The sequence below is a fragment of the Bombina bombina genome, chromosome 12 (genome assembly GCF_027579735.1).
Source record: "Bombina bombina isolate aBomBom1 chromosome 12, aBomBom1.pri, whole genome shotgun sequence".
Classification (NCBI taxonomy): domain Eukaryota; kingdom Metazoa; phylum Chordata; class Amphibia; order Anura; family Bombinatoridae; genus Bombina; species Bombina bombina.
This window is the reverse complement of record NC_069510.1, coordinates 70450023-70470998: the sequence shown is the minus strand read 5'-3', so window position 1 is coordinate 70470998 and position 20976 is coordinate 70450023. Positions and strand designations below refer to the sequence as shown.

At 38.8% G+C, this 20976-nt stretch overlaps 1 protein-coding gene and 2 non-coding genes across 3 annotated transcripts in view; all 3 read left to right on the top strand.

Annotated features, from left to right (window-relative positions):
* Positions 1 to 20976, top strand: part of EXD3 (exonuclease 3'-5' domain containing 3) — an 849727-nt gene that overhangs the window by 376410 nt on the left and 452341 nt on the right. Inside the window, exon 11 of the mRNA XM_053695892.1 lies at positions 1399 to 1565. Within this exon, the coding sequence (XP_053551867.1) occupies positions 1399 to 1565 (167 nt within the window). The remainder of the gene's footprint in view (positions 1 to 1398; positions 1566 to 20976) is intronic.
* Positions 18223 to 18295, top strand: TRNAK-CUU (transfer RNA lysine (anticodon CUU)). Its single transcript has one exon. It is a non-coding gene; the product is annotated as a tRNA-Lys (tRNA).
* On the top strand, positions 18878 to 18950 carry TRNAK-CUU (transfer RNA lysine (anticodon CUU)). Its single transcript has one exon. It is a non-coding gene; the product is annotated as a tRNA-Lys (tRNA).

Sequence of the window (20976 nt, the reverse complement as noted above, 5' to 3'; positions counted from 1 at the left end):
GTAAGGAAGATGAGCCTGGCAGAGGCATTCATTATGCATTGTAATGGAGCTAGACGGCAGCTAGGTAGGCCAGAGAGGACGGAGTTGCAATAGTCGTGGCGGGAAAGGATGAGAGAGTGGATTAAAATCTTAGTTGTATCTTGTGTAAGAAAATGTCTAATTTTAGAGATGCTTTTAAGGTGGAAGCGGCAGGATTTAGCCAAGGACTGAATGTGAGCATGAAACACTTAACTGTAATATATAACATTTTAATTATGTTTACTTAAAATAGAGCCGTGCTTCTTAAACTGGAGGTCTCTTAAAATTTTTCACAAGTTGGTGCAAAACAATTGGATATACATTATATCCAGCATGCCGACACCGTTTCCTTGCGTGCACGCACACACTGTTTTTTAGACCACACCAGTTTAATGCTCACAGCTTTTTTTTTTAGCTCCCGACTCACACAACTTAATGTGCCGTGTGCATGTCAGGAAACCAAAAAATAGGGCCATCCTTCTCGGGCAAATAAAAGTGATCAATAAGTATATGCATAAAGATTTGGAGACCTCAGCAGAATAACTTGCTCCCCACAAAATTTGATAAAGCACTGCGCACCGGGAAACAGGAGAGCAGGCGGGGTTCTTGGTACAACGGTAGGCTAAGTTGCAATTACTAACCAAACTGCAACAGTGAAGCTAATAGGCTGAAAGGAAAAGGCGGTTGCTGTCGATATCCTTTTGTTCTTCAAATGTACGTTCAGCTTGGCTAAGTGTCTTCAACTCTTCACACAAGCTTGTTCATAAAGGAAAATTAATGCAAATAAAATGATTTGTATTAAAGTGACAGTCAAGTCCAAAAATACTTTCATGATTTAATGAATGTAATTTTAAACAACTTTCCAATTTACTTTTATCACCAATTTTGCTTTGTTCTCTTGGTATTCTTAGTTGAAAGCTAAACCTAGGAGGTTCATATGCTAATTTCTTAGACCTTGAAGTCTGCCTCTAATCTGAATGCATTTTGACCACTAGAGGGCATTAGTTCATGTGTTTCATATAGATAACATTGAGCTCATGCATGTGAAGTTACCCTGGAGTGAGCACGGATTGGCTAAAAAGCAAGTCTGTCAAAAGAACCGAAATAAGGGGGCAGTTTGCAGAGGCTTAGATATAAGATAATCACAGAGGTTAAAAGTATATTATTATAACTGTGTTGGTTATGCAAAACTAGGGAATGGGTAATAAAGGGATTATCTATCTTTTTAAACAACAAAAATTCTGGTGTGGACTGTCCCTTTAATGTTATGGGAAACCTGGGCTGTGTGTTGAGTGAGTATGCGGGTACACACATATATATATTATTGTATCTCATGCTGATGTAGAAGTTCTACAATCTTTCTTCACCTCTGCTTTCTAGAACACAGTGAAAGACAACCGCTGGCTGCAAGAACAGCTGATCTCTTTGCTACTTCGTCACAGTGACTGTGAAACTGCAGGCCGGTGGGCTCTGAAATTGAATCTGCCTCAAGAGAACCTCCCAAGAAGAGTTACTGAAGCATTGGAAGACCTGGGTATCAATGACAAGTAAGCACCAAAGCCACTATTATCTTTATTTTGTATTTATTTATATCAATACCAAAGCACTTAAAGGGACATGAAAATCCCCAAATTCTCTTTCATGATTCAGATTCAGTGCATGCAATTTTAAACAACTTTCTAATTTACTTTGTTTATCAAATTTTCATTGTTCTCTTCGTATCTTTTGCTGAAAAACAAGGCTGTGAGTTCAGGAGCGTGCACGTGTCGGGAGCACTATGCAGAGGCAGTTTTGCGAGGATGTTATCTATTTGCAAGAGCACTAGATTTCAGCACTATTTCCTGGCCTTTAGTGCTCCTGACGTGTGTACGCTACCTACCTAAATATCTTCAACAGAGAATAACAGGAGAACTAAACAAAGTCAATTGGAATGTTGTTGTTTAAAATTGTATCACTAAACGAAAAATCACAAAAGAGAAATTTGGGGTTCTATCATTCCCCTTTTAAAGGGCCATAATACCCAAATGTTTAAACACTTGAAAGTGATGCAGCATAGCTGTAAAAAGCTGACTAGAAAATATCTCCTGAACATCTCTATGTAAAAAAGAAAGATATTTTACCTCAAAAGTTCCTCAGTAGCCACCTCCCATTGTAAAGGATTTCTAAGCAGCATTTTAGTGTGTCTGTCCTGGGACAGCTTAGGGGATGAGTCTTGTGCACTCTCATATTATTTCCCTATTCAGCTTACTATGAAATCTCATGCGAGTTAAGTCAAATCTCATGAGATCACGGTAAAAGAGTTCATGACCTCAGCACTGCTGATGCTGATTGGCTGCTGTTCATTTCTTCATTTTTTTTTTTTTTACCTGCAGCTGGGAGTAGCGGAGTATAACTTTTTACACAGAACTTACTCTGCTGAGCTGAGGAAATTGTGAGGTAAAATATTTTCCTTTTTTACATAGAGATGCTCAGGTGATATTTTCCTGTCAGCTTTTTACAGTTATACTGCATCAGTTTCAAGTGATTTAGCATAGGAGTATTATGTCCCTTTAATCTATTGTATAACTGAATTTAGTTGTGCCTTTAAAAAATGTTATAAGTGTTGGCAACAATCATACTGTCCGTATTATACTTTAGCAACTCCCATAGAAAGTAATAGCCGTTGCTTTATTTGTTTGGTTCTGGACCGAGTGCTTGAGCTATATGTTGTTTTTTTTTTGTGCAACTAGATTGTGATGTCCGATCTGCCCCTATTTATAATAACAAACAGCTAGATTACGTGTTTTGCGTTATGAGTGAAAAAGCATTGTTATGCTTCATAACAATGCTTTTTCCCTAACTTCGCTATTACAAATCTTGTCGGAATAGCTGTACCGCACACCTTTTTGGCCGTCACGCAACGTCAGTACCGCACTTTTAAAAAAAGTCCTTTTTTATCGGATTCCCATAGTGCCAGTATTACGAATTTTGAGGTGAGGCCAAAAAGTGAGCGGTACAGCCTAAAATGACAAGATCCGTACCGCCATCTAAAGTCAGTAGTTATGAGTTTTACGCTACAAAGCTGTAACATAAAACTCATAACTAAAGTGTTAAAAAGTACACTAAACACCCATAAACTACCTATTAACCCCTAAACTGAGGCCCTCCCGCATCGCAAACACTATAATAAATTTATTAACCCCTAATCTGCCGCTCCGGACATCGCTGCCACTATTAAAATGTATTAACCCCTATTCCGCCGCTCCCCGACATCGTCACCACTATAATAAACCTATTAACCCCTAAACCGCCTCAGCATCGCAAACACTATTTAAATATTATTAACCCCTAATCTGCTGTCCGCCCACACCGCCGCTATAATAAACCTTTTAACCACTAAACTGCAAGCCCCTCACAACAAAATATACTAAATTAAACTATTAACCCCTAAACCTCTGGCCTCCCACATCACTACATAAATATATTACCCCTAACCCTAACACCCCCTAACTTAAATATAATTAGAATAAATCTAAATAAACCTTATAATTATTACCTAAATAATTCCTATTTAAAACTAAATAAATACTTACCTGTAAAAAAAACTAAGCTAGCTACAATATAACTAATAGATATATTGTAGCTATCTTAGGTCTTATTTTTATTTCACAGGTAAGTTTGTATTTATTTTAACTAGCTAGACTAGTTAGTAAATAGTTATTAACTATTTACTAGCTACCTAGTTAAAATAAATACAAACTTAACTGTAACATTAAACCTAGCCTGCCTTACACTAAAACCTAACATTACAATAAAATAAGATAAATTAAAATATTAAAATACAATTATCTAAATTACAAAAAAAATCAGCACTAAATTACACAAAATAAAAAACGAAATTATCAAAAACAAAAACGAATTACTCCTAATCTAATAGCCCTATCAAAATATAAAAGCCCCCCCCAATAAAAAAAAACCCTAGTCTACACTAAACTGCCAATGGCCCTTATAAGGGCCTTTTGCGGGGCATTGCCCCAAAGAAATCAGCTCTTTTACCTGTAAAATAAAATACAAACAACCCGCCAACAGTAAAACCCACCCAACCCAACCCCCCAAATAAAAACCTATCTAAATAAACCTAAGCTAATCATTGCCCTGAAAATGGCATTCGGATAGGCATTGCCCTTAAAAGGGCATTTAGCTCTTTTACTTTGCCCAAACCCTAAGCTAAAAATAAAACCCATCCAATAAACCCTTTAAAAAAACTAAGAATAACCCCCAACAATCCACTTACAGTTTTCGAAGACTGGATATCCATCCTCATCCAGCCGGCAGAAATCCTCATCAAAGCCGGCAGAAGTCTTCATCCAAGCGGGCAGAAGTCTTCATCCAGACGGCATCTTCTATCTTCATCCATCCGGCGCAGAGTATCCTCTTCTTCCGATGGTCACTGTAGAATGAAGTTTCCCTTTAAGTGACATATGGCATCCCTTACATTCCGATAGGCTAATAGAATTCTATCAGCCAATAGGAATTAAAGGAAAAAATATCCTATTGGCTGATCCAATCAGCCAATAGAATGCGAGCTCAATCCTATTGGCTGATTGGATCAGCCAATAGAATGAAAGCTCAATCCTATTGGCTGATTGCAACAGCCAATAGGATTTTCCCCCTTTAATTCCTACTGGCTGATAGAATTCTATCAGCCAATCGGAATGTAAGGGACGCCATCTTGGATGACGTCACTTAAAGGGAAACGTCATTCTACAGCAACCATCGGAAGAAGAGGATGCTCCGCGCCGGATGTCTTGAAAATGGACCTGTGCCAGATGGATGAAGATAGAAGATGCCGTCTGGATGAAGACTTCTGCCGGCTTGGATGAGGACTTCAGCCCGCTTGGATGAAGACTTCAGCCCGCTTGGATGAAGACTTCAGCCCGCTTGGATGAAGACTTCAGCCCGCTTGGATGAAGACTTCAGCCCGCTTGGATGAAGACTTCAGCCCGCTTGGATGAAGACTTCAGCCCGCTTGGATGAAGACTTCAGCCCGCTTGGATGAAGACTTCAGCCCGCTTGGATGAAGACTTCTGCCCGCTTGGATGAAGACTTCTGCCCGCTTGGATGAAGACTTCTGCCCGCTTGGATGAAGACTTCTGCTGACTCTGATGAAGACTTCTGCCGGCTTCGATGAAGACTTCTGCTGCCTGGATGAGGATTGATGTCCGGTTTATTTAGGAGGGTTTGGTTGGGTGGGTGGTTTTACTGTTGGGTGGTTTGTTTGTATTTTCTTCTGTTAAGTGTGATCAGTCCACGGGTCATCATTACTTCTGGGATATTACTCCTCCCCAACAGGAAGTGCAAGAGGATTCACCCAGCAGAGCTGCATATAGCTCCTCCCCTCTACGTCACTCCCAGTCATTCTCTTGCACCCAACGACTAGATAGGATGTGTGAGAGGACTATGGTGATTATACTTAGTTTTATATCTTCAATCAAAAGTTTGTTATTTTAAAATAGCACCGGAGTGTGTTATTATCTCTCTGGCAGATTTTGAAGAAGAATCTACCAGAGTTTTTGTTATGATTTTAGCCGGAGTAGTTAAGATCATATTGCTGTTTCTCGGCCATCTGAGGAGAGGTAAACTTCAGATCAGGGGACAGCGGGCAGATGAATCTGCATAGAGGTATGTAGCAGTTTTTATTTTCTGACAATGGAATTGATGAGAAAATCCTGCCATACCGATATAATGTCATGTATGTATACTTTTCACTTCAGTATTCTGGGGAATGGTACTTCACTAGAATTACACTGTAAGAAATACATAAAGCTGTTTAATAACTAGAGATTATGTTTAACGTTTTTGCTGGAATGTAAAATCGTTTTCATTTGCTGAGGTACTGAGTGAATAAATGTTGCAAGTTTATTTGCTAGTGTGTTAAACATGTCTGATTCAGAGGATGAAGGAAAACCTCCGTGTATTACTAGGGGAGGTGTTAGCGGCTCTGAATGATTGTAACACAGTTGCAATACCAGAGAAAATGTGTAGGTTGGATAAATATTTTGCGGTACCGACGAGTACTGAGGTTTTTCCTATACCTAAGAGACTTACTGAAATTGTTACTAAGGAGTGGGATAGACCCGGTGTGCCGTTCTCACCCCCTCCGATATTTAGAAAAATGTTTCCAATAGACGCCACCACAAGAGACTTATGACAAACGGTCCCTAAGGTGGAGGGAGCAGTTTCTACCTTAGCTAAGCGTACCACTATCCCGGTGGAGGATAGCTGTGCTTTTTCAGATCCAATGGATAAAAAGTTAGAGGGTTACCTTAAGAAAATGTTTGTTCAACAAGGTTTTATATTGCAACCCCTTGCATGCATTGCGCCGATCACGGCTGCAGCGGCATTCTGGATTGAGTCTCTGGAAGAGAACATTGGTTCAGCTACTCTGGACGACATTACGGACAGGCTTAGAGTCCTTAAACTAGCTAATTCATTCATTTCGGAGGCCGTAGTACATCTTACTAAACTTACGGCGAAGAATTCAGGATTCGCCATTCAGGCACGCAGGGCGCTGTGGCTAAAATCCTGGTCAGCTGATGTTACTTCTAAGTCTAAATTGCTTAATATACCTTTCAAAGGGCAGACCTTATTCGGGCCCGGGTTGAAAGAGATTATCGCTGACATTACAGGAGGTAAAGGCCATGCCCTGCCTCAGGACAAAGCCAAAGCCAAGACTAGACAGTCTAATTTTCGTTCCTTTCGTAATTTCAAAGTAGGAGCAGCATCAACTTCCTCTGCACCAAAACAGGAAGGAGCTGTTGCTCGCTACAGACAAGGCTGGAAACCTAACCAGTCCTGGAACAAGGGCAAGCAGACTAGGAAACCTGCTGCTGCCCCTAAAACAGCATGAATTGAGGGCCCCCGATCCGGGATCGGATCTAGTGGGGGGCAGACTTTCTCTCTTCGCCCAGGCTTGGGCAAGAGATGTTCAGGATCCCTGGGCGCTAGAGATAATATCTCAGGGATACCTTCTGGACTTCAAATACTCTCCTCCAAGAGAGAGATTTCATCTGTCAAGATTGTCAACAATCCAGACAAAGAAAGAGGCGTTTCTACGCTGCGTACAAGAGCTCTTGTTAATGGGAGTAATCCATCCAGTTCCACGATCAGAACAGGGACAGGGGTTTTACTCAAATCTGTTTGTGGTTCCCAAAAAAGAGGGAACTTTCAGACCAATCCTGGACTTAAAGATCCTAAACAAATTCCTAAGAGTTCCATCGTTCAAGATGGAGACTATTCGGACAATTTTACCTATGATCCAAGAAGGTCAGTACATGACCACTGTAGATTTAAAAGATGCTTACCTTCACATACCGATTCACAAAGATCATTATCGGTACCTAAGGTTTGCCTTCCTAGACAGGCATTACCAGTTTGTGGCTCTTCCATTCGGATTGGCTACAGCTCCAAGAATCTTCACAAAGGTTCTGGGTGCTCTTCTGGCGGTACTAAGACCGCGGGGAATCTCGGTAGCTCCATACCTAGACGACATTCTGATACAAGCTTCAAGCTTTCAAACTGCCAAGTCTCATACAGAGTTAGTGCTGGCATTTCTAAGGTCACATGGATGGAAGGTGAACGAAAAGAAAAGTTCACTCGTTCCACTCACAAGAGTTCCCTTCCTGGGGACTCTTATAGATTCTGTAGAAATGAAGATTTACCTGACAGAGGACAGGCTAACAAGACTTCAAAGTGCTTGCCGCACCCTTCATTCCATTCAACACCCGTCAGTGGCTCAATACATGGAGGTAATCGGCTTAATGGTAGCGGCAATGGACATAGTACCCTTTGCACGCTTACACCTCAGACCACTGCAACTGTGCATGCTAAGTCAGTGGAATGGGGATTACTCAGACTTATCCCCTTCTCTGAATCTGGATCAAGAGACCAGAAATTCTCTTCTATGGTGGCTTTCTCGGCCACATCTGTCCAGGGGGATGCCATTCAGCAGACCAGACTGGACAATTGTAACAACAGACGCCAGCCTTCTAGGTTGGGGTGCCGTCTGGAATTCTCTGAAGGCTCAGGGACAATGGAGTCAGGAGGAGAGTCTCCTGCCAATAAACATTCTGGAATTGAGAGCAGTTCTCAATGCCCTCCTGGCCTGGCCCCAGTTGACAACTCGGGGGTTCATCAGGTTTCAGTCGGACAACATCACGACTGTAGCTTACATCAACCATCAGGGAGGGACAAGAAGCTCCCTAGCTATGATGGAAGTATCAAAGATAATTCGCTGGGCAGAGTCTCACTCTTGCCACCTGTCAGCAATCCACATCCCGGGAGTGGAGAACTGGGAGGCGGATTTCTTAAGTCGTCAGACTTTTCATCCGGGGGAGTGGGAACTTCATCCGGAGGTCTTTGCCCAAATACTTCGACGTTGGGGCAAACCAGAGATAGATCTCATGGCGTCTCGACAGAACGCCAAGCTTCCTCGTTACGGGTCCAGATCCAGGGATCCAGGAGCAGTCCTGATAGATGCTCTGACAGCACCTTGGGACTTCAGGATGGCTTACGTGTTTCCACCCTTTCCGTTGCTTCCTCGATTGATTGCCAGAATCAAACAAGAGAGAGCATCAGTGATTCTAATAGCACCTGCGTGGCCACGCAGGACTTGGTATGCAGACCTGGTGGACATGTCATCCTGTCCACCTTGGTCTCTACCTCTGAAACAGGACCTTCTGATACAGGGTCCCTTCAAACATCAAAATCTAACTTCTCTGAAGCTGACTGCTTGGAAATTGAACGCTTGATTTTATCAAGACGTGGGTTTTCTGAGTCAGTTATTGATACCTTAATACAGGCTAGGAAACCTGTTACCAGAAAGATTTACCATAAGATATGGCGTAAATACCTATATTGGTGTGAATCCAAAGGTTACTCTTGGAGTAAGGTTAGGATTCCTAGGATATTGTCTTTTCTACAAGAAGGTTTAGAAAAGGGTTTATCTGCTAGTTCTTTAAAGGGACAGATCTCAGCTCTGTCCATTCTGTTACACAAACGTCTGTCAGAAGTTCCTGACGTCCAGGCTTTTTGTCAGGCTTTGACCAGGATTAAGCCTGTGTTTAAAACTGTTGCTCCACCATGGAGTTTAAACCTTGTTCTTAATGTTTTACAGGGCGTTCCGTTTGAACCCCTTCATTCCATTGATATAAAGTTGTTATCTTGGAAAGTTCTATTTTTAATGGCTATTTCCTCGGCTCGAAGAGTCTCTGAATTATCAGCCTTACATTGTGATTCTCCTTATTTGATTTTTCATTCGGATAAGGTAGTCCTGCGTACTAAACCTGGGTTCTTACCTAAGGTAGTTACTAACAGGAATATCAATCAAGAGATTGTTGTTCCTTCTTTATGCCCAAATCCTTCTTCAAAGAAGGAACGTCTACTGCACAACCTGGATGTAGTCCGTGCTCTAAAATTTTACTTACAGGCAACTAAGGAATTTCGACAAACGTCTTCTCTGTTTGTCATTTACTCTGGGCAGAGGAGAGGTCAAAAAGCTTCCGCTACCTCTCTTTCTTTTTGGCTTCGTAGCATAATTCGTTTAGCTTATGAGACTGCTGGACAGCAGCCTCCTGAAAGAATTACAGCTCATTCTACTAGAGCTGTGGCTTCCACTTGGGCCTTCAAGAATGAGGCCTCTGTTGAACAGATTTGCAAGGCTGCAACTTGGTCTTCGCTTCATACTTTTTCCAAATTTTACAAATTTGACACTTTTGCTTCATCGGAGGCTATTTTTGGGAGAAAGGTTCTTCAGGCAGTGGTTCCTTCTGTATAAAGAGCCTGCCTATCCCTCCCGTCATCCGTGTACTTTTGCTTTGGTATTGGTATCCCAGAAGTAATGATGACCCGTGGACTGATCACACTTAACAGAAGAAAACATAATTTATGCTTACCTGATAAATTCCTTTCTTCTGTAGTGTGATCAGTCCACGGCCCGCCCTGTTTTTAAGGCAGGTAAATATTTTTTAATTTATACTCCAGTCACCACTTCACCCTTGGCTTTTCCTTTCTCGTTGGTCCTTGGTCGAATGACTGGGAGTGACGTAGAGGGGAGGAGCTATATGCAGCTCTGCTGGGTGAATCCTCTTGCACTTCCTGTTGGGGAGGAGTAATATCCCAGAAGTAATGATGACCCGTGGACTGATCACACTACAGAAGAAAGGAATTTATCAGGTAAGCATAAATTATGTTTTTTTTTTATTTATTTTTTCAGGCAATGCCCTGCAAAAGGCCCTTTTGAGGGCCATTGGCAGTTTAGTGTAGGCTAGGGTTTTTTTTTTATTTGTAGGGGGCTTTTTTATTTTGATAGGGCTATTAGATTAGGAGTAATTCGTTTTTATTTTTGATAATTTTGTTTTTTATTTTTTTTAATTTAGTGTTTATTTTTTTTGTAATTTAAAAAATTGTATTTTAATAATTTAATGTATTTTATTGTGATGTTAGGTTTTAGTGTAAGGCAGGTTAGGTTTTACTTTACAGGTAACTTTGTATTTATTTTAATTAGGTAGCTAGTAAATAGTTAATAACTATTTAATAACTAGTCTACCTAGTTAAAATAAATATAAATTTATCTGTGGAATAAAAATAAAACCTAAGCTAGCCACAATGTAACTATTAGTTATTTTGTAGCTAGCTTAGGTTTTATTTTATAGGTAAGTATTTAGTTTTAAATAAGTTTTATTTATTTTAATTATATTTAAGTTAGGGGGTGTTAGGGTTAGACTTAGGGTTACGTTAGGGTTATGGTTAGGTTTAGGGGTTAATATATTTATTTAGTGTTAGTGATGTTGGAGACAAGAGGTTTAGGGATTAATAACTTTAGTATAGTGGCGGCGACATTGGGGGTGGCAGATTAGGGGTTAATAACTGTAATGTAGGTGGCTGCGATGTTAAAGGTGGCAGATTAGGGGTTAATAAGTGTATTTACGTGGCCGCAATGTTAGGGGCAGTAGATTAGGGGTTAATAACTGTATGTAGCTGGCGGCGATATCGGAAGCGGCATATTAGGGGTTAATAGTTTTATTTAGGTGGCGGCGATGTTAAGGGCGGCAGATTAGGGGTTAATAACATGATGTAGGTTGCAGGGATGTCGGGGGCAGCAGATTAGGGGTGTTTAGATGTGGTTTTTATGTTAGAGTGTTAGGTTTAAACGTAACTTTTTCTTTCCCCGTAGACATCAATGGGGCTGCGTTACGGATCTTTTGTTTCCGTGATTGCAGGAGTTAGGCTTTTTTTTTTTGCCGGCTCTCTCCATTGATGTCTATCGGGAAATCGTGCACGAGCACCTCAAAGCAGCGCTTGTATTTGGGTGAAGCATGAAGCTTAACGCCACTATATCGCTTGCGCAAGCCGGGCTTTTTCAAACCTGTAATAGAAGCGCAATGAAAATAACGTACACGAAATTAGCGAGCAGCCATAACTTGTAATCTAGCCGAAAGTCTTATATACTGGGGTGGGAAGTCATTTTGGAAGTTTTAGTACAAACCTTCCAAAGAGGCCCAATGTTCTTCCCAAACCCTCACTTAAGGATTGAGACTTTTGTAAGTAAACAGCTTTGAAACATTACACTTTCTTGATTAAACAGGTTGTTTTTCTTGGGTTACAGATAAGATTTTGTCAGTCCTCTATCTCTAATGTCCTTTCTTAGATTCCTAACAAAGGTAAGTATATTAGATGCGTATAGGTTGAACTTGATGGATTTCGGTCTTTTTTCAACCTTATCTACTATGTTAATATGTTATACAATTGTTGTGCAACTTTATTGTGATGATCAATCTGCCACTATTTATCGTAAGATTTTCTTGTTTTTTATTTTTCTTTCTATTGTTGCTGCAAGGTGTGTGTGTGTATATATATGGTCGGCCAATATATATACACTGGGGAAATTAGTTTGGAAGCTTTAGTACAAGCCCTCCATAGAGGCCTGAGTGATTAAACGGGTTGTTTCTTTTGGGTTACCAATAAGATTTTGCAAAATCTGAAAATACTTTACATTTTTCAAAGTTACCGCTTAGATAATGTTATATAATTCTGCACTTTGTGCAGAATGATATTACATTATTCTGAACCTTTACTGTCCCTTTAAGTATATCAGCATCATCCCGCCTAACAAGGTCAGTCCAGCCCCGAAATACCAAGCAATCCCTCTCTGAACAAGGTAAAGTGCAACCCCAGATGATTGTTTAAGCTTTCTGTGGACCTCATTAGTGAGGTGCAACCTTATCCCTCTAGGGACACTGGGCACGGAGTCTACGTCTGGTTTCCCCCATATCCCTTAGGGAGAATTCCCCAGGGTCATAATATAAAAGCATACAGAAAGAGAAGCGCTTAAAGACTTTAGTTAACCTTGTGGCTTAGTGCCCTGTAAGGGACAAACAAATATCTTTTTTTTTTACAAGCCAAACTCTCCCTACAGTTGCTTTATTTACAGGAGCCAAGTATAGACCTGTTAGTAAATAAGGAAAGACTTGTCATTGTCATTTCTGTTAGCACAACTTGCATTGTTTTGTGATATCTTCTCTTATCACCTCTGTTAAGGCCAGTGTGGGAAATATATGTAGCAGGGTTATGCTTGGGAAGTTTGCAGATGGGGTTTCCATTTCTCAGATTCTGAGTGTAATCATAAACTGCTGTAATGCATTAAAATATATTATTATTGCTCTGCCATGTCTCAGAGACATGAAACCCAAATGTTTCTTTCATGATTCAGACAGATAATACAATTTAACCCCTTGAGTGCTAATGACGGCTCAGAGCCGTCATTAGCACGCAACTACCTTTTTTGCAATCTGGGGTCCCCCACCCGCTCCTACCCCGGCGATCGGGCCTGCATAGTGACAGGCATCGCCGGGGCTTTCCGTTACGTGCGTTGACATCACGCGCAATGACATAATTTCGTCACCGCGCAACTTTATTTAAAATTGTCAAAGTATAGGGAAAGGGGGCATGCTGCTTAGAAACCTGTATCTCAGGGATCTAAGCAGCTACAGATCCCCAAGACCCACCATTGGAAAGATAATCGCCTAACCTTTCCAATGGTATAAGTCTTGGGGATCTGGGGGAAAAATAAAAAATGTCAAAAAAAAATGTTTTTTGAAAATAGTAAAAAACAGAAAAATATTAAATTCAGCTTAGCACTTAAAGTTTCCAATTTATGTCTCTTAAATTTGCTTCGTTCTCTTGTTATTCTTTGTTGAAGAGATATCTAGATAGGTAGCGTGCACATGCCTGGAGCGCTACATGACAGAAAATAATGCTGCCATCTACTGCTCTTGCTATTGTATAACATAGTTGCAAAATTACTGCCATATAGTGTTGCAGACACGTGCACAGATTCCTCCTTTTCAACAAAGCAAAAAGAAAAATTTGATAATAGAAGTCAGTTGGAAAGTTGTTTAAAAGGGTATGTTCTATCTGAGAAATTTTGGGTTTCATATCCCTTTAAGTTTAAAGGGACGCTGAACCCAAATCTTTTCTTTTGTAATTCAGAAAGAGCATGCAATTTTAAGCAACTTTCTAATTTACTCCTATTAGCAATTTTTCTTCGTTCTCTTGCTATCATTATTTGAAAAAGAAGGCAGCTAAGCTTTTTTTTGGTTTTAGTACTCTGGACAGCACTTTTTTATTGGTGGATGAATTTATCCACCAATCAGCAAGGACAACCCAGGTTGTTCACCAAAAATGGGCCGGCATCTAAACTTACATTCTTGCATTTCAAATAAAGATACCAAGAGAATGAAGAAAATTTGATAATAGGAGTAAATTAGAAAGTTGCTTAAAACTTCATGCTCAATCTGAATCACGAAAGAAAATTTTGGGTACAGTGTCCTTTTAAATTATTTCTGACAAAAAAGTAAATTAGCAGGGCATTAAATCCTGTTTCCTTAAAGGGATAGTAAACCCCAAAATTTTCTTTTATGATTCAGATAGAACATACAATTTTTAACAACTTTCCAATTTAATTCTATTATCAAATTTTCTTCATTCTCTTGTTATCCATTGCTGAAGGGACAGCATTGCACTACTGACAGGAAGCTGAAAATATCTATTTAGCCAATCACAAGAGACAAATGTGTGCAGGCACCAATTAGCAGCAGCTCTCACTAGTGTATGCTATGCGCGTATTCATCTTTTAACAAGGGATACTAAGAGAACGCAGCACATTTGAAAATAGAAGTGAATTTAAAAGTGTCTTAAAATGACCTGTGCTATCTGAATCATGCAAGATTCATTTTGACTTTCCTATCCCTTTAATCACAGTAATAATCATATAGAGTTATTGCTTTCTGCTATGCTGTTTCTAGGACAGCAGAGCACTCCGTGTACAAAGCGGAGAAGGATATTTATATCCTGTGTGTTGAATGCATTCCCATCGGTCAGGTGCTGGGCTCCCAAGGACGGGCGTGTGAGAGCCGTGATTCTCAGGCTCGGAAAGCCACAGTGCAAACAAGCGCATCACCTCCACCTGGTACCTAGGACTTGTCTGGATCACGCTCCAACATGGCACAGAAATTCCCACCATCGCTAAATAGATTGCACAAATATTTGCTTGTGCAGACACACAAACACAGTGTTTGTACAACAGACCCATGATAGCAGCACAAGACTGGGTAGCCTCAGACTGGCAATGTCTGTGTGACAGCAGTGTGGGAATCAGGCGACCCAGAGAGGAGAGCTTTTACTTGGTTTACCTGCCTGGGCTCCCAGAGCTCAACACTTTCAAGAGATGTGTGCACAAATATCTCTGTCAGCAAAGTTAACATAAAAAAGACTAGTCTAATATGTATATGTCTATGAAAGTAGCAGTGACAAAATGAATCCAATTTTATCAATACTGACCCTGCAACTCTATGTATTTAATCCCATAAGTGGGTTAAACACATAGTTTAAGTACCACTTGGGAGTCACTGAGGACTGCTGATCTCAAACAGAGACAGTTAGTGTGCCAATCAGGAACGACTGTTTTATGCTCAGGACCAGCAGTTCTCTGCAGCCACAGAGAGGTTACTTTAACAATGTGTTTAACTCATTGTAGAGGTCAAACACTACACTAGTAGTCACTAGTAATAAAATGAATCATTCTCACAAGTGATGCCCTTTAATTTAAATAAATCTTGTTTACTTTTCATTTTGAAAATACCAGAAATTGTATCTGCCCATTTTGATTATTATTGGTTAAAAAGGACAGCTCCTACATTTGTATTAGTGGAGTGTGACAAACCTCCACAACCATAAAAAAAAAGCAAAAAGAAAATACTTAAAGGGACAGTCAACACCAGAATTGTTGTTGTTTATAAAGAAAGATAATCCCTTTATTACCCATTGCCCAGTTTTGCACAACCAACATAGTTATATTAATATACTTTTTACCTCTGTAATTACCTTGTATCTAAGCCTCTGCAAACTGCCCCCTTATTTCAGTTATTTTGACAGACTTGCATTTTAGCCAATCAGTGCTCACTCCAGGGTAACTTCACGTGCATGAGCTCAATGTTATCTATATGAAACACATAAACTAACGCCCTCTAGTGGTCAAAATGCTTTCAGATTAGAGGCAGTCTTCAAAGTCTAAGAAATTAGCATATGAACCTCCTAGGTTTAGCTTTCAACTAAGAATACCAAGAGAACAAAGCAAAAATGTGTGTTAAGAGTAAATTGGAAAGTTGTTTAAAATTACATTCCCTATTTCAATCATAAAAGTTTTTTTTGACTTGACTGTTCCATTAAAACAATAATATCATTGTTAGAATGTACTTCTACCAGGAAAGGCATTAACCCTTTCAGTGCTAGAGGTGCTTACTCAGCAACCTCTTTTAGCCAAAAAGCTCCACTCGCCGGCAGCTTTGTCTGTAGTTTGTAACCAGTTGTAATAATTTATTTAGTCTTGCAATGAATTGACGTACAACTAGGTATGCAAACTTTATGAATAGCTTAACACCTTGTTGCCTGTAGATTTTCCAATACCCACAACATCTCTTTTTTTTTTTTTTTTTTTTTTTGAGGAGCCAATCCAAGCTTGTTATTCAGATTTTTTATTGTTTATTTATTGTTTTGCAGTTCTTCTATAATCATTTTTGCTGAAGCCAATTTGGGACAGATATGTGACATAAGGGAGCTGAACTTAAGTTGCATTTTGTCCTTTTCTGAGCATGGGCAAAAAACTGACTTCCTGTTACTGTTAAGTGAATGCTAGTGGAAGCCAGCTCAAGTTGCTCTAGAATATTTATGACATCAATCTATCTATACCTTACTTGGGAGACCCCAGGGCCTTGTGAGGCTACAACAGGTAGTCATGGACTCTGCATACATTTATTTTAAAAATAAAATAAAAAGGGTAAAATCCTTTTAAAAGATGACTAATACATATTGCAATGATTTCTATTAAATGGACAGTAAACACATTCTAATTACAAGACAGTTCTGTTGTGTTGCTATAGAATAACATATCAGCCAAGTTTTAGCGTTTTTAATACATTAACATCCTTTTTTCTCCGATTATTTTCAAAAGCCAAATTCCACACACCATTTGCCTTATTTGGAGGAGCCAATCAGGGATTTTAGTCTGCAGACAACAAGGCAAGTCACAGTCATAAAGTTAGTGAATTCTTTTGCAGTTATTATCTGATAAAGCCAATTAGGGACATGTATGTAGCAGGGTTGGACTTCAGCAGTCAGCAGGTGCATTTCAAGTTCTGAGATTTAAAACTTTTTTTTAACAATTTTCAGAGCTAAATTACAAGGAGAGGGCAAAATTAATAATGAAAATATATTGCAAAGTTGTGTTAAAGTGAATGTAAACTTTCATCAATTAGTGCCCGGTTTTTAAAAATACTATTAAAAATAGGGGCACTTTCATTGATGAAAGTTTACATTGCCCCATATTTTACAAATACCTTTTACTTCTTCAAAGCCGGATTGGCATCCCCCACCTGCAGGTCCTCTGTACCTGCGTCACAAATGTGGGCACACACACACTCAAAAAGGTTTGCCACCTTGTGCTAGATATTTTGTAACGCATTAAAAAATGCACTTGTGTATCAACCTAGAGAAGCCACTGATAGTTACTAAAAATACCCCCAACCAACACTGTAGCTATCAGCTGCTTGTCGAAAAGGGGAGACCGAGGAGTACCGGTTCTGTAGGAAAATACTACACAAAAGACCAATCTTAGCTGCCCAGTATCCTGAATAAAAATGCTGGTTTAAAAGATTGTTTAATGGGGCAGAGAATAGTAAAAAAAAAAAAAAGTCTATCATGCTCTTACAAGCAGAAATGCAAAAAAAATAAAAAATTATTTCAGGTGTAACAAAATTAAAATGACTTTCTATTTAAACTCAAAATTGAATGTCTCATAAAAAGTTTATTATTGGTAAATAAAATTAATTAATTTAACCATATTTCTTCTTATGTACTTAAAAAAAATGGATTACTTCTAGAGAGGCAGGAGTTGCATCCTTAAGATTTACCTCTCTGATTGCTACATGGTGACTGCTTAAAGGGACACTGAACCCAATTTTTTTTTTTTGCGTGATTCAGATAGAGCATGAAATTTTAAGCAACTTTCTAATTTACTCCTATTATCAATTTTTCTTCATTCTCTTGGTATCTTTATTTAAAATGCAAGAATGTAAGTTTAGATGCCGGCCCATTTTTGGTGAACAACCTGGGCTGTCCTTGCTGATTGGTGGATACATTTATCCACCAATAAAAAAAGTGCTGTCCAGAATACTAAACCAAAAAAAGCTTAGATGCCTTCTTTTTTAAATAAAGACAGCAAGAGAACGAAGAAAAATTGATAATAGGAGTAAATTAGAAAGTTGCTTAAAATTGCATGCTCTATCTGAATCACAAAAGAAAAAAATTGGGTTCAGTGTCCCTTTAATTACTGCAGAAGTTTCTTTACATTGTCTCATTTTGTTTCAGGGCTTTGTTTTTTTTTTACAATATTGCTATATATATATATATATATATATATATAGACTGTTGCTATATAATCATGAAACCGTTTTACATGAATGAAAAGGCACTGTCAGGAAACTGTTGCTTAGTAGTATTAGTAGGCAGGAAACTTGGCTTACTGTTCTTACTTGTAATTTGAGACTCTGTGCTGCTTGTTATTTAGTTTCTGTGCCCAAGTAGAAAGGAAGTGACAGGACAGAAATATAGGCCCGGCTAGCTCAGTCGGTAGAGCATGAGACTCTTAATCTCAGGGTCGTGGGTTCGAGCCCCACGTTGGGCGTCTTTTTTGCTGTTGTTGTTATTTTTTTAAATGTTGTTGTAATTTGTGGTGGTGTCAGTAATAATAATAAAGATTTTTACTTAACAGTTTATCTCAAATACACACAGCAGATAAAACAACATTTTTACCAACGCATAAAATATTTAAAGTGCACACAACAAAAAGTTATTTATGCCAAACCAAATGTCTAATGCACTCTTTATCTGTGTTATGTGTTGTTATGCCTATTTAAATAAATTTAAAATGATTTGTGTAGAACAAAGATATGTTGGCAAACATGTTTTCATTCATAAGCATTCTTTGAGAGTCATCTTATTTATATTTTCTTGAATTTAGATTATTTTTTATTTATTTTATTTTCAAGAGATGATTAAAGAATATATAAAGAATGTGATTTTTTTTTTTTATTTAAATTTGGCACAGTGGGTAATATAACAATTGAAAATCATGGTTGCAGTTTGATGCCCATTTCAATACTAAAATGTTTATACCATGCAGAATTATTATTTTATTGGAGGGAAAAAAGCTTTGCTTATCTTACTATGGTGCCTCGACTCAGTTTCTAGCATGATTACAATGAAAGCCCGGCTAGCTCAGTCGGTAGAGCATGAGACTCTTAATCTCAGGGTCGTGGGTTCGAGCCCCACGTTGGGCGTATACCTTTTTTGTTTTACCTTTTCAAATGAATCAATTTCCAAGGGTTTTAAATGTTTTATAAAATTTGGTTTTGTAAAATTAATTTTCTTTCTTTAGATACAAATTGTAACCAAATTAGCATAATAAACTTGTTGTCTTAACATTTTTCTATAGTGTTTGCATATCTATGGAAGCCACTCTACTTTCACATGATACATAGACTAGCATCTATTTATATTTGGTTACATGGATTCCCACTATATTCTATATCACTTTAGATATTTAGCTTAGCTTTTCTTAGTATGTACTGGATGCCTAGTCATTATGTGCATATTGAATAAGGAAATATATTCAGTATCCCACAAAAGTGAGTACACCCCTCAAATCTTTGTAAATATTTTATTATATCTTTACATGTGACAACACTGAAGATATCATCTGAATCATGAAAGAAAGATTTTGGGTTTAGAGGCCCTTTAAGAATGGATGGAAAATCTGAGAAAAAAATGAAAGAGAAGAAGGCACTCCAATGGTGCAGAATGTTAAAACACAGCTAGATCTTCCCCAGAAATGATCCCCTTACAAATAAATGGGCACTCAAACGGAGCGCACTTTGATGCAGTGCTATTCTTGCAGGCTGGAGTATTCAGAGCCCACCAGCTAGCTCCCACCAGATTCAATGTGATCTTGAGTCTGGGATGAAAGAACAAAAATAGGGAGGGAAACAGGGAGACTCCAATGGTGCAGATGGTCACTAATGCTTTCAAAGCCCCTAATATGTGCCCCTTCTGTGATGGAATACTCACATATGCTGCGCACTATAATGCAATGCAAGTAGTGCAAGCTGGTATATCAGAGTCTACCAGCTGACTCACTCCAAAGAACAGGATCCACAGTCCAGCAAAGGATATGAGACCCCAAAATAAAGCTCACAAACCTATAAAATAAATTAAAATATCCCAAGGCAAGGGATATATTTTATTAAAAAGTAGTATAAAAACAATACAAGAAATTCTGCTACGCGTTTCAAGATGCTGCTGGCACCTTTTCATCAGGCAGTGGCAAGTGAGCTATACAAAACACACTATATATACAGCACAAACATTATACATTAAAAACACATTGTGTGCACATGTTGAAGTTGAGTCACATGATCTAATCACAGACGGACTACAGCTGCTTATAATATGATGACTTAAGCAAAGAAAACACATTTTAGTTTGCAGACCTGAATACATAGTGAGCAATATTAAAAGTCCATAAATAAATACATATATCAAACAATACATTCTAAACATAAAAAACATTTTCCACAATCAGAAACAAAGAATTCCTGTGGCCAGGATGCAGTATACAAACATATATATGTATACATGCATCATCAGTATAAGATCAGCCCTTAAAGCGCCCCCTATAAGGCGAACACCACCGTATAGCAGTAATTGTATACAGATAGAGCTGCCTCCTTGATAAATATAGAAGATGACAATCCATATTCCTCTTATAAGTCCACCCTGCAGGTGGCAGCTGGAAATAGGTAAACAGACGCACGCTCAATCCTGTAAGTGTAACGGTGTCATAGCAACACACCCCTCAAATCGTAACGTCACTTCATCTAAACCAATCAGTAATCACATGGCGGAGTCACACACAACACTATGGGACCAAACTTGACACTAATAGCCATCACACACAAACACCCAATGCGCTCATATTTAAAGCACAAAATATTGGGCCCTTGTGTGTAAAGTAATGGCAAATATGTCCAGTAAACAAAAAGGGAGACCTAAGCTGGCACTCTTGATTACAGAAAAATGTGTCCGTTGTCATAGCAACGTTATACATAAGGGCGTTTCTATGGCTACTCAAAAATAACATTGATTGAAAAGATACATAGATATGGGGAAAAGAAGCAATATACACACTCTCTAGATATCCCTATACATATAGCCACATTGTCAGCGCTGTATGTAAGCAAATTAATTTAAATCATATCATACAGAACATACGACAATGGTAGAGTAATCTTAAATGCAACATATGTA